This window comes from Equus caballus, chromosome 25 (assembly GCF_041296265.1).
Source record: "Equus caballus isolate H_3958 breed thoroughbred chromosome 25, TB-T2T, whole genome shotgun sequence".
Lineage (NCBI taxonomy): Eukaryota > Metazoa > Chordata > Mammalia > Perissodactyla > Equidae > Equus > Equus caballus.
Genome location: NC_091708.1, coordinates 35,426,500 through 35,441,484, shown reverse-complemented (window position 1 = coordinate 35,441,484; position 14,985 = coordinate 35,426,500). Strand labels below are relative to the sequence as shown.

General features: G+C 34.2%; 1 protein-coding gene across 16 annotated transcripts in view; it reads right to left on the bottom strand.

The window, feature by feature from the left end:
• Positions 1-14,985, bottom strand: part of RABGAP1 (RAB GTPase activating protein 1) — a 160,763-nt gene that overhangs the window by 103,989 nt on the left and 41,789 nt on the right. For 8 of the 16 annotated variants that reach the window (XM_023628822.2, XM_070251707.1, XM_070251708.1 and 5 more), the window contains 8 exons: positions 11,109-11,343; positions 9,990-10,194; positions 7,512-7,686; positions 6,781-6,938; positions 3,126-3,236; positions 2,665-2,731; positions 1,382-1,484; positions 296-465 (listed from right to left, as the gene is read on the bottom strand). In XM_023628822.2, coding sequence (XP_023484590.1) covers positions 296-465; positions 1,382-1,484; positions 2,665-2,731; positions 3,126-3,236; positions 6,781-6,938; positions 7,512-7,686; positions 9,990-10,194; positions 11,109-11,343 — 1,224 coding nt within the window. Of the gene's footprint in view, positions 1-295; positions 466-1,381; positions 1,485-2,664; positions 2,732-3,125; positions 3,237-6,780; positions 6,939-7,511; positions 7,687-9,989; positions 10,195-11,075; positions 11,344-14,985 lie in introns of all 16 variants that reach the window. The other 8 variants (XM_070251712.1, XM_070251713.1, XM_070251718.1 and 5 more) reach the window with 2 other exon arrangements.

Genomic DNA, 14,985 nt, shown 5'->3' with positions numbered 1-14,985 from the left:
AAATCTAAGAGTTATGTCTTTAGCAGATCTGCACTAAAGGAAATCCTAAAAGTTCTCCAGGTTGAAGGCAAGTGAGACCAGATGGAAACTTGCTTCTACAGGAAGAAATGAAGAGCAACAAAAATGATAAATAGGTGGGTAAAAATACAAGACATTTTTTCCTCTTAATATTTGGAAAATATATATGACTGTTTAAGGATCTAACAGATAGCTTAGATTAATGATAAATCAACCTCAGAAGTGGTTTCTCCTTTCTTATTTCCCTCTCTCCCATATTTACAGAAAAGTACAGTACCTGTTTCAGTTTTAAAAAGAAATTTTCAGTAGTACTACGTTTGCTGAAGGGCCAGAATAATCTCTCATTAGGTGAGCAAACTCGGACTTTTGTCTCCAGGAGAAATCGAACAGGCTCTTGTACTTCTGTTATTACCAAATCAACAGCTGTGGTCATAAACAACACTTTATCTAGAGAGAGAGAGGAGAAACAAAAACAATGGAAATATATCTCCTCATGTGACTAATTTAAAAGTAATTACTTTCAATACAAACTTTCAAGATATCTTAAGGTAATCCATCAATTAAATAAAAATCTAAAACAATCAGATAAATTGCTGTTTGGGAAACTTTTTTCTGTATTGAGAATTCTTTTCTTGGATAGACTCCTTGAAGCAGAGTTAGCAAGTGATAGCAGTATACAATTTAAAGCTTATGAAATGTACATTCAGGTTATTTTGCAAAAATGGCATATGGCTTCTTTATGTCACTCTTGCCAACACTGGGAATTCTCTTTTAAAACCTTGGTTAATAAAAGTAACTATCTATTATCCCTTACCCATTTATCTATAGTGCTATGAATAAACGAAAGAGAAAAAAGTGAAAAAGCAAGTAACGTTACATTTTCAGGACAGAATATTATGAGCCCTTAAGTGACATTCAGGAAGAGTAGGAACTATCTTGAAAAAGGTTGTTCATACACAGAATAACTGAAACACACAAGAAACTGGTCACAGTGGTCTCCTTTGGGGTGAGGCCCTGGAGACTTGGTAGAGTTTTACTTTTCCCTATATATCCTTTGAATTTTTAACCATATGTGCATACATTATCTCTTCACAAAAATAAATAAAATTTACAAATCTGTAAATAAATAAGTACATAAATAGAAAGGCAAGGAGAGGAAGGAAAAATGAAGGGGAGAGAGAGGGAAAATAATTGGGGAAAAACGATACTTGGTTTACAGGTCAAATTTAATAATAAACTCAGAGAATTATTCAAATTCTTTGGTTTCAACAGAATTAGGTAAACACTGAAATGAGTGGTCCTAAGGTTTGAGTTTCCTCTTGGGACTAAAATTTCTGTTCATGATGTTAGCAATTTCCATCACCTTTAGGAGTTTCTTCATTTACAACTTGAAAATGTGGGGATTTTGGATTCCAACTCCCAGTAATAACATAGGACTTTCCATCTGAACTTTTGCCCATAGATTCCTAAAGAAAAGAGTAAAACCAAACATTAGTGCCAAAGTAAGTGAACAACAGCTAACCCCTACTTTGCTGTCTTTAAAAAACAGGAGTTACAAGAACATAAAAGAGGGGGTCAGCCCAGCATAGCAGTTAAGTTTGTGTGGTCGACTTAGGTGGCCCAGGGTTTGACGGTTCAGATCCTGGCCACGGACCTACACACCACCTATAAAGCCATGCTGTAGCAGGCATCCCACACATAAAGTAGAGGAAGATGGGCATAGATGTTAGCTCAGGGCTAATCTTCCTCAAAAAACAAACAAAAAAAACCAAGAAAACAATATAAAAGAGGATCAGATATTTAAGAAAAATGTGGTAGAAGTGTATGTGAATGATTACAGTTAAAATTTTAAAAAGTGCCAATTAGGGGCCAGCCCCATGGCCGAGTGGTTAAGTTCACAAGCTCTGCTTTGGTGACCAGGGTTTCGCTGGTTCAGATCCTGGGTGCGGACACAGCACCGCTCATCAGGACAAGCTGAGGTGGTGTCTGACACAGCACAACTAAAAGGACCTATAACTAGAATATACAACTATGTACTGGGGGGCTTTGGGGAGAAGAAGAAGAAAAAATTTTTTTAAAAAAAGAGAGAAGAGAAGACTGGTAAGAGATAGTAGCAAAAAAAGAAAGAGAAAAACGTTCCAATTATTTACGCAATCGTTCCTGAAAAGTTATATGTAAAGAAAATGCTTGTAAATCATATTAAATTATAGAAATATTAGGAAAATTTACTACCAAAACCTATGAATTCTTCTATCAAGTAAATAATTACCACATACAGTTTAGTTAGAAAAATAAAGGTTTTCATATGCAATACTACTAATACCACCTGCTTTTATAAAGTTCACGACAGTTTGCAAATAATTCTCTCTCAAATTTTCTCCCTTGTTTCCCACATCAACCCTACATGATAAACAAGAATTATTCACTATCACACAGTCAAGAAACTGAAGCTGGGACTAAGTAGGTCTAAGATCAGACTAAGTAAATACCAGGCCAGAAATAAGGAAATTCCCTTATCTTTGTTTACTGTTTTAGCGCTTACAAGAACACCTTCATAAACATGTTGAACATTAGATTAAGATGAGACAAAAGTGAAAGAATCTTTATTGAGGAAATACTGAATAAGCTTAAAAAAAAAATCCTTACCAAATCTAGTAAATGCATGTCACTATTTCGTACATCTTTTCCAGGGCTAAGGAGAAGACCAAAACACCTGCAAAAAAAGAGAACTACATAAATTTGGAAAAAAGATAACACAAAAAAGATGTTTTAAAGTTAGGACACTTAAAAAAATTCTTATTGATGAAAAGAAGGACATATTAAAACTAGCAATAAATTAACATTGCCAAAATAAACCTTACTTCTTTAACTGAGATAAGCAAATTCTATGTTTGCCTTTTATTATCACATAGTTGAAGGCAGCATATCAGCTTAAGATTTATGGGAGATAATTCAAAGAGAATGAACTATTCACTTTAATAATCAGAAGAATTCCTTAGGGAACAAAATATTTTACAATTACATTTTTGAACATGGTACATGACTATTCCACTAGATTGATAAAAACTAAAATTTTTACTTAAGCTAAACTTACTAAAAATGTTTACCTTTCAATGGCAAGTTCTTTATTAGTTGTTTGTTGCACATAGATGACAATCTTCTTATCAATTCCTTGGCGCAGTTTAAAGCACTGTCTGTCCTTATCTTTAGGAACTGCACTGTAGAACAACATACTTCATTAATTTTCCAAAGTATTTTATTACGACACACAATAGAACAACTTTTGTTATGATTTGACACCCAGGCACAGAAAAGAATCACAGATTTGATTTCTATGATTCTGAGTTTCAAATCATAACAGAAACTGAAAACTCATCTGCCTCTTGATGTGAAAATATCATCATTACTGTATGTAATCCACTAAACCATTTATAAAAGCTAGAAAAACCACTCTATGCCCCCTAAATTGTGGCTTTAGTTTTGTCTTTTTGTTGCTGTGAAAATTTGCAAAGCACCTAGCATGGCATCAGCACACAGGTGCTCACAAAAACGTTAGGTTTTTTTTCCTTTCTATTCAGTCACTTGTTTTTACAAATAAATTATTATCACCTTAGTAGTTTAAATATATAATGAAGAAAAGATACTTAATCATAGATCTTTGAATTTCAAAACAACATGCCTTCAAAAAATAATACAGATGAGGGTGATATGGCCAAAAGTCAGCTGTTGCCTAACACTTCCTGTAAGCAGTGATAACTTTATTGTAAATCTGTGTAATAAGTATAAAAATAATAGCAATGTTAAACATCAAAGTTAAACATCAGCTTAAGAAAAAAGTTCAAAATATTCTTAAAATGACATTTTACCAAAAAAACCCCCTAGTCTCCCACACACCACTTTCTGTAGCTCCTTTGTTTTCAAAGGCAAACATCTGCCTATGGCAATCAGCCAATATGCAGCAAATCTAAAGTGTGTTTTATTACTGTACAACTTTAAGATAATGGCAACAGAACCATTAGAAGATACTATACAAAAGGCTACATGAGAGCTATGAGTACCTACTCAAACTAAAAAGTGGCTCCGAAGAAATAAAATCAGTTTGAAGCCCATCTGCTCTTATACAGTAACCAATTAAAGAACATTTTATAACACTGAGATTAGAAAATCAAAGAATCTTAGCAAAGGAGTCTAGAAATGACAAACAGGCGCAAAGAAAAACTTTTACATACCAAACTGTTAAATATTTGTGGCTGACAGAATTTTCACCTATAAGGATAGGGACAGGTCTCAATTTTCAAGTGATAATAGATACACTAGTCTCTATGTGCTGTGGAGGCTAAAGTACAAATAAATATAGTATCTCTCAGCAGTATTTAAAACAACAATGGATATAAAGTCTCTGGCGTCTTGAGTCTGAAGGACAAGGAAAAGATACATTAACAGGAAACAGATGGGGAGAATGTAAGCAGGAGAAATTCACTTCACTTGATATCAGGGGCTCTAGTAGGGTCAGGGGACCCAACAAAGTAATTTTACATTTAATTCTAACTGTATAAATTAAGAAACTGAAGTCCTGGCTTCATTTCCCTGGCTTTCTTTATCTATAAAACAAGGACAATATCAAATACCCAGCCTATCTAATGGGGTTATTTGGTAGATTAAGACAAAAGTGAAGTGCTTTTAATGGGATAAATGAAAATGCTTCAACTTCCTAAGGGCAAAATTGAAAGGCAGGTTTCTAATTTCAATAATGTAAGAATTACACTTTTTCAGAAATGAAAAGAAGAGCATTAATTCCTGCCACGGCACTTTTGTTTGTTATTTATGTTACGGTAAAACCACAATCTATCTTGTGCTATGGTTAATTACATACACATATATTTCTGGGATAGGTGGTTAAGTCATATGGGTATACTACTGTATTTTTTTTGAGGTATAATTGACGTACAACATTAGTTTCAGGTATACAACATAACGATTCAATATTTGCATATATTGCAAAATGCATCATATTTTAACCATCCGATTCTGGTCAACATTTAATTTCCACTTTTTAATTTTGCTATTATATATGGTGTCAAGGGGAACACTCATGTTGATAATTCTTTGGGCACCTCAATGATTATCTCTGTAGATAAATTCCTAGACATATTATGAAATCACTGGACAAAAGGAATTGGCATTTGACAAGTTCAAATCTGACCAAAAAAGACATACTTTTCAATGACTTCATCACTATATAAGGTTACACAACACCAATTTCTACTATAAGTTACAAATTCAGTAAAACCATGCAACAAAAAGAGAACAAAGCCCTAACAAATATGCAAAGCAAATCTGACCATCCAGGGATTTTCTCTACAGCAAGTCCTTGGTATGAAGGTGAACAGAACAGGGATGTTTTTGATTGTAATCATTCTGTCCCGAATATGCCTCATCTCAGAAGGAAGAGAAGTTATTCTAGTGCTTCTCTTCTGAGAGATCTTAGAAATCTCCTACTCATAACTGGAATTCACAAACAGGATCTACATAAGTAACTTCAATAAAAGGAAAAAATACAGTTTAAAAAACTGTTTTGTTTCTTAAAAAGGAAAAAAGTTATACAAAATTTATACCAACTTTATAGATTATAATTTCCACTTCCCAGGGCAGGAATGCATACTGCAGGGAAGCACCATGTCACAGTGTTGCTGTGAGAAAAGAAATATAGCTAATGAGAAAGTACAGAGCACAATGCCTCATACTTTAGTGCACGAATCAAAGCGGAAGCTGCACTGTACACTAAATTGGCCACCAGATGGCATGACAATTCCGAAGTCTTTGAAAGGAGATCAAGAGTTATCAGTTTTCCAAACAAATGAGCCAGTCATTATGCTTTTTTAATTTAAAAGCAAAATATTAGAAACTATTCATATTTTGATGTAATTTCACTTTACCCATTTTATGAGGGAGTCATGGAGGAAAGAGACTTCTATATGCAACCAAATATGATCCCCAAAAGTGCCCATTTGGTGATACGGGCTATGGAGTGGGAAAAAAAAAGTCCATCATCTTGCAACCATAATATTTTAAAGTTAGAAAGGATTTGAGAGTCCAGCCACTTCGTTTTATAAACAAGGGCGGTACTGCCAGGAGATGTAAAGAAACTTGGAAAAGGTCACATTGTTATTAGTAGCAATAATTAAATGAAATCTAAGTTTTTATTTCTATTCCAGGGTTTTTTTTCACTACTCTAAGAAGTATCATTTTACTTAAAAATCAAAACCAGTTATTTCTGACCCTATATGCAAGGTTAGACTTCACAGACCTCGTTTCTCCCCTTCCAATGTGTTCAGATAAACTCTAATAGTAAAACCGGATCTCAACAGCCTTAAGATCTTTAGATTATTAAAACCAACCAAAGACAAAACAAAACACAAAAAACCCCCAGCAAAACAAATATAGCTACAAATTCAGCTGACTTGGCTTCTGTCATATCTCACATGAGGCCAGTTACTTTGAAACTGACTAGAAGAACATGGTAACGTGGTATGTTTTCCCACGTGAAAGGACTTTTTTATTGTTTTAAAATTCTTCAAATCTTGCCTCTGCAAATTTGCCTATTTCTTTTCCATTATTACTTACAGTTAAAAAACACCTCTACCTATAAAAGCAATCATTTCATAGTATGACAGTTATATAATCTGATCTAGAGTTTCCCTCCAACCACAGATAATACAGCATGTTAATATAAACCCAAAGAAAATGAGTAAGATCTCCTACCTAAAATAACCTTTACCATCATCTTCTTTTATTTCTAAAGACACAGAGAAGGTAAAGATGTCACTCTCAGGAGTCTGGGGTGCAGCAGTTGCTGAAAGTGGGGTCTGCTTGGCAGAACGGCGGAAGGCAGTGGCAAAACTGTAAAGTATCCGGCTTACCTACAACCAGATATGTTAGGAAATGGGCTGTTATGACAACAAATAAAATACTCTTGTTAAGGCTGAAGGTTACCTACTTTGTTGAGGAGAGTAATTCATCTTTCCCCCACTGATTTCTGTTGGTAAATTATCTAATTTGTTAGGTCTATAAAGCAAAAAAAAGTAAAAATGGCCAAAGGGGTTTTAAAAAAGAAATGGTGTAAACTCTAGAAATCCAACTGAAAAATTATCTCCTAAATTGTTAGAAACTATCTGAATATATTTATTACAATAAAAATAATCCTATCAGTTTAGCTCTAAAAGAACAGTTTGCAAACGGGTCACTGCTAGAACCAAGATGCCTATCTAACCCAATCAAAAAGCAGCCAACTGGTCTCCCGTAACTCTTAGCAACAAAAATGTTCTGGTTAACCAAACTTTTAGTTTATTTATATTTCAGTCCACAAGGATGGAATAAATAAAACACTAGCAGAGAATTCCATCTGGCTTATAAGTGACCATAAGTACTGTAATCATATCAACATAGTGAGGGTACAGGTGAAAGTTCATCTGCAGACAGTTTTAAAGACTTACAGCTTCTTGTATTTCACACCGGAAGACGTGTATTCTGAAAAGCTCTGCATTGTAATGACTTTCGGTGAAAGCAAAACAGTCGCTCTCAGGAGTTCCATCATGCCCTCTGACACAGAAGAGAATTTTGTAGATAGGATAGTTTGCTATTTCAGTGTTTGTCTGAGGATCTAAAAGTCTGCTCAGAAAAAAAGATGTATGTAAAGAGATTAGAGAGATTATAGACTATTTTCACTACATCCATATTATGATTCAAGATCATTATTTCTATAAGATTGCAGAAACCACTTCTGGTACGCTAATCATATTAATCTTAAGTCTTGATTAAAAAAGTCACATGTGGATTCCTGAAGTTACTGATTACATAATTTCCATGGTACTAAAAACTAATAATCCTGTTTTAGGGAGGCAATCAAGAAGGCAGTAACAAAAAATAAGTTTCTTATACAGTCTGTAACTAAATAAAGACTAGATCAATGGGTAAATTAGACTACCAAAAGAAATCATTAAAGCTGTGCTTTTTATTTTCTCCTAAAAGAATGACCTAATCTGCTTTATTATTTAAAAAAATAAAAAACTGATGTGCTTTCTCAGAGTGAAACACGCTCTTTTAATTCATGGCGAATAAGGGGTGAGAGAGTGTACAAAATGTTAACACCTAAAAAAAGATAAAATCAAAAGGATGCCATACAATGAAAATCAAAGAGATGTCATTCATTCAAAATGTATTCGTTCACCAAATACTTCTGTGATGCTAGTAACATTCCAGGCTCTGTTCTGGGCACTGAAGACAAAATATGAAAGGACTGAACAGAAATTATGCAATTTCAACAGTGAATGGGCAGGGCCATTGATGGAAAAAGCCCAGGGGACACATAATGGAAGCACGTAGGAAGGAGATCTAATCCAGGTTCAAAGGCACTCTGAAAACAGGGAGCAAGAGAAACTAGTTTTCTCATGTCTTTATAGAATTAAAATATATTAGAATAAAATATACCTTTAATTGGGGAATGACTATTGACTAAGAATCATATAGAAATGAGCGCTAAACAAATTTTATTATAAATTTCACAATAAATACAATTAAAATTAGGATTTGTGAGTCTTTGCGAAACAGTTCTTTAAATAGTAGAGAGAAGAATTACATATGCAGATGATTGGAACATTAAATAATTAACTTACAACTATCTACATACAGCTACAACTTTATTACCATGAAAATCCAAAATGCTTCCGAGGGTAGAGAAACAGATATTCTCATACACTGCTGACAAAAATATAAACTGGATCAATATTTCTAGATAGCTGTTTGGCAATGTATCAAAAACAATAAAAATGGGCAAACTTTTGACCCAGTAAGTCTACTTCTAGGAATTTATCCTAAGGAAATTTTTAAAAATACAAAAATTTAGTTCAAAAATACCTATTTATAAGGAAATTACAGGTAAAGCACTTAGATGCCCATACAATAAAAGCTTAACATTAGCTATTATTAGTAGTACTTTTCTCATTAAAAAAAAGAAACTAAAATGTCTAACATGTGAGATTGGTTATTTCTGAATAATCCATCACAAATTAAAAATCTGAATTGTATTTATTGATATGGAAAGAAATTCATGATATAAAACTAAGTGAAAAAAGCATTTTACAGAATAATACGTATAATATAATTCCACTGCTGTTAAAAATGTTGATTCTAACAGTTGTATAATTATACATGCATATATATGTAGGTATACACACACACACAAACATACACACTTAAAAATACACAAAGAGGATCTTAATAAACCAAGACGTTAACCGTATTTATGAATGGGAGAAGAGAATTAAGAGTATTTTCCCAAATTTTAGCTTGTTTATGTTCTCTGATTTTTCTGAACTAAGCATATATTTTTTTGTAATAGGGAAAACATTTTATTTCAGCTGTGTTCATCTGATTACTTAGAATTCTGTATTTAGCTAGTTAATACAGATATCTGATTGGCTATCTTCAAGTGTTGTGATTTATTCTAGTTAGTATAAACAACAGCCATTTCTAGAGATTTTTCTGGGCCTCAGTTTCCTCATCTTAAAAATTAAGGGATTGTACTGGAATAGTTAATATTTACCAACAGGTTTTTGTAATTTCCAAAATCAGCCTATTGAACTAATGTGTCAAACTAGTAGTTGTACTGGGGGAAAACAAAAATATAATTTGTTAGGCAGACTCTCAGGTCAATATATTTCAATTATCCCCAAAACATTTAAATTCCTAAGCTACTACACACAATTGGGGTGGGGAAGAGTAGAAAAAACTGTTCAACTAAGTGACTACTTTTCATAAGCGTCACAACCCTTGGAAGACATGATAAGGTAAGTGCCAGATCAATTAAACATTACATGAATAATTATGTATTTTGATCACTACTGCTTTCTTTTTAAAACTACAGGTCAGAAATCTGATCAAATGTTACAAACATTTCAAGAAGCTGCTCTTACCTCACAGTTCCCTCAGATACATTGGGCACCGATAGGGTTACATCTAGTGAAATCTGACACTGGCTTCTTAAGATGGACATCATCCTTAAGGCTTCCACTTCACTCCTGGGAGCATTTACTGAGGCACAGCCTAAATAAGTTAGTTTGCTGAAAACTACGCTGTCCTCATCAGCCACTGGTGTGAAAGGACTTGACTCTTCAGAATCTGAAAGAAACAATAAGGAGATGGTTATTTTCATTTTGATATTTTGATGATATGAATACCAAGTAAAAATCTACAAGTTATCTTTAGGTTCTGAAAATTAAGTACTAACGAGATAGTATGCCATTGCCCTAGAAGAAATGCCCATTAAAGCCAGAAATCTCACACGAGAAATCTGTCACTAACACCAAAATATTCAGGTATTGCTGCAGTGTCATTCCCAAATCTAAAAGGACCTGAGATTCAGATCTGATTTACCTTTCTGCCTCTTCTAATTTGTTTCAACTTTGTAATTTACATTTAGGGCAAAAATACATCTAGTATTTTACCACTCTGAAAAATCTTATCTCTGTCTTCTCTCTGATCTGCACCGTTGTAATTATTTTTCTCATTCATCATCTTAGCCACCTTATTATGTTCTCTCAACTCCCTTGCTTGCCCTTTCCCAATAAACATCTACAGTTTTAACACCTTACTTTTCCCAACGAGCCTTTATAATTGCTCTTCTCCTCCTTCCCTGCTATGCCTTTCAGCTCCCTTTTTCAACTTGACAACTATTCCCATAGAGCTACACAGGCCTGAAGCAAACAACTTTTCACCAAGCTTTATTCCTCCATTTCTCCAACATTGTACTCAAATTCCTTCTTTCCTGGAAAAAATCTTTAAATGTTCTGAAATAAGACTCCCTCAATGTCATTTAACTACTGTTTCTCCCTTTTTGGTATAAATGACATACATTTAAAGGGAAATCAGAATGGTACATATATTTACTCCTCACATCCCCCTAAATCTAGAATGTAGAGTCTAGAAAACAGATAACGGTTTTTGCTTGCTCTGAATCAAACCTAATATAGGGTGGACACTCAAATATTAAAAACAATAACCTTCAGTTACGCAAGCAATGCAGCAATCCTAACCTCCTTGTCCAGGTTTCACTGGCAGGCTCATCTCTGGTTTTTGAAGCCCTACTAGTGGCACAGGGTTAATGGTGGATGAAGCTGAGAGTTGACTAGAAATAGGCCCATCTCCTTCGCCATCCAGTTGTGACCTTTCCACAAGCTCCTTGTCCCCTGGCTGGTCGTCCATTGGAGGATCCATCAGCACATCTGCTAGCTCTTTTTGCAGCTGCTGCTCACTTCCATTCCCTATAATCTAAGGGTCACAAATACATGCAATCAGCAAAATGAGAAACAGAGGCCAGTACTGATTAAAATGGGTCTGCATTCTAGAGAAAATAGTCAGCATTTCTTTTGATATACAGATATCTTCTGAAAGTTTTAAAAAAATAGAATAAACCAAGATCTGCACTAAATAAGAGCTGCAGCTGCTCTCAATTCAGTTTTTCATGAAAAAGTATACAGCAAATTTGAGACTAATACCCAGAAATGTATGTGCCTGTCTGTCAATGTTATTAAGTTTTCTACAGCGTCCTAAAATAACAATTAAACTATTTGTAATTTACTTGTCTGGTGAGAAATAATGCTGTTAAGAGGAATATATTTAGAAGCTTCTCTTATCCTTAAGAGAAAAGGAACATGTGTTTGCTTCCAAAAGTTATCAATTGAAACATACTTATTAGGTAATAAATTTTCTCATGTATTTTACCACTCCTGCTATAAGTATGTGTCTTGTATTTCTGAGGGAGACTTCTCTGATATGAACAGGTTCTCGGAATTCTGAGACACTTGAATAAACCTGAGGGGATGCATGTATAAAATGGCCCTGAGGAAGAGAAGCACTCCATTTCAATAATGTCAAGTATTTTTCTGGAGTCATGATGGTTTATTATTAGTTGCTCAACAAGGAAGTAAACAAGTGCAAAATCAAGTGGAGACTGCCCAATGATAAGGAAAACCACAAGTGACAAAACCCACTATTGTCATTAAACGCTTATTCAACAAATACAGGAAAAATTAACAAAAGAATTAATTTAGGAAAAGGAAGTCATGATGAAAAGAAGGGGGCTGATTTAGGAGGCTTTCCAAAGACTGAAAAGTTAAAATGAGTGGGGCTATGAGATTGTTGAATGAGGCCTTCCCAGTAAAATTAACCCACAAGTTAAGAAGCAAAATTCCAATAAGAGAGGAACTGTTGGGAAATAACAGAAGATGAGCTGAATGTGTTAGAGGGTGAGTACCAAACCTGAATTCCCAACAAATGTACATTTACATTTTTGGCCTTTGCAGAATTAATCAACATTCACAATCTGGGTTCAAACATCTTTTATAACTCTATAAACTTCATGTCCCATTGGCTAGAAATAAAGATTGAGAAACAGTCTCAAGACTTTCTTGCTGACATTTTCCCAAGGAAATTCTAACATGTCAGTTACTCTTGCCTTGGAAATAAGGGCCAGAGAGTGTTTCAGCCTCTCGGCTTCAATGACACTGTCTGCTTCTGTGAACTTCATTTTATGTTTACAGTTACTGCTAATGGAACTACAACTGGGTCAAGTAATTTTAACTCTTTGTTATGCCTGACCCTACACCCGGAAGTGCAATCAAGTTTCTTTTTTCAGAAGTTCTGCTTTCAAAATTTTTTTTCAAAGCACCTAAAAAACAAACTAGAGCTTAGCTCCAATTAACCTCTTATTCTTTCAGAACTGAAGAAATACTGTATCACCTGCAGTAAACAAAAGATAGCCTAACTGAACCTAAACTGTTTTCCAAGGGGAAGGAGAAATAATATAAATAGGACAGTTACAGCTTCCTGAAAATAGATGGAGAAAAGATATTAGACTCCATGTTTAAGCAATTAGTAATTATAGCTGGGAAGGCCATCATTAAAAGAGCAAGGTAAATTAAAGAGAAGACATCATGTTTTCCAAGCTATGAAGTGCTGTTGTGTTCTTTGGTATAGAGGGTAAGTAAACTCAAGTTTTCTGTTGGATAGGTTGCCTACATTGTAATATATTCACCAATCACAAAAATAGATCTAACCTTGAAAGAAAACATGTTTATATGTTTGTCTTTTGTGTTTACACATGCTTATCTCAAATTCTTCCCTCATTTATAAAGTGCATAAACATAAGAACTGCCTTCCACTTCCTTAACTCTTCCTTAAAGGCTAGGAAAAAGTAATGTACACACACAAAAATGTTGATTTTTAAAAGCTACTTAAAAATAGCAACTTAACATATGCCTCAGATAATTACATCCAATACAATACTCAAGGATTATCATGTTAGATCATTCGTGAATCTTCAGTCCAATTTCAAAATTACTATCTGTCACACTATAAACTACATACTTAAACCAATTAAGTTTTTTGCTTTTTTTTTTTTTTTTTTAAAGACAGTCAATTAATCTTCCCTAGGCCTATCTGGGAAACGTTCAGCAATGCTTTTCAAGGTGCTCAAACTTTCGCATGCATCAGAATTACCTGGAGAACTTGTTAAAACACAAACTGTTGGGCCCTAACCAAATTCCAATTCAATAAGTCTGGGGTGGGCCTAAAATCTGCATTTTTTTTAAAGTTTCCAAGAGACGGTGATGCTGCTAGAATGGGGACTGCACTCTAAGAATCAACCTTAGATTAAAGGTTCTTAACCATGACTACACAACATGATTATCAATTTTATTAGAGAGCATGTCAAAATTCAAATACCTGTTCCTCTCTCTGTCCCCTCACGTCCCACCCTGACAACTAAATCAGCCTCAGAGGTAAAGCCGGGGTATATGCATTTTTAAGAACCTCCACAGGTGATTTATAAAACAGATGGCAGGCCAGATTAGGCCAGGAGGCTGTAGTTTGTTGATCCTAGAATAGATGAACAGCTTAAACAAACCAGCAACTGCTTATCTCTAGACTTCTTGTTATGACAGAAAAATAAACCCACTATCAATAGAGCTTTCTTTTCCCTGCTGCCAAAAGCATTCCTAACAGACACCACAATCCCTAAAATAAATGTAGTTGCAGGTAAAGTAATCAAGACACTGTGGTACTAGTGAAAGGGCAGATACAAAGATCAATGGAACAAGAGAATCCAGAAATAGACGCACACATATATGGCCAATTGGTTTCAACCAAGATGGCACGGTAATTCAATAGAGAAAGGTAATGAAATAAAATGATACTAGAACAATTAACTTGACACATGCAAAACGTGGATCTCAACCAATACTTCACATCATATACAAAAAATAATGAAAAATGGATCACAGACCTAAATGTCAATTTTAAACTATAAAACTTACAGAAGAAAACAGGAGAAAATCTTTGTGATCCTGGGACACACAGATTTTTTTTTTATGACACAAAAAATATGCATAAAAGAAAAAACTGTTAAGATGCACTTTATCAAAGCTAGAAACGTGTGCTCAAAAGACATTGTTAAGAGAATGAAAAGCCACAGATTTCGAGGAAATATTTGCAAATCATTTATCTGATAAAGGATTTATATCCAGAATATATGGAGAACTCTCCTAACTCAGTAATAAGAACACAAACAACCCAATTTTTTTAAAAAGGGCATTTCACCAAATTAGATATACAGATAGCAAGCAAATGAAAGAAACTCACTATCATTAGCCATTAGGGAAATTGAAACCACAACAGGATGCCTCTATACACCTATAAAAGAATGGCTAAAATTAAAAACAAACCAATCCTGACAATACCAAGGGCTGACAAAGATGTGAAGCAACTAAAAAACTCATACATTGCTGGTGGGAAGGCAGAATGGTAATCAGTTTAGCAGTTTTTCATGAATTTATAAAGTTAAACATACATGTACCATATTACTCACTTCTAGGTATTTACCCATGAAAAATAAAAACATATGTCTATACAAAG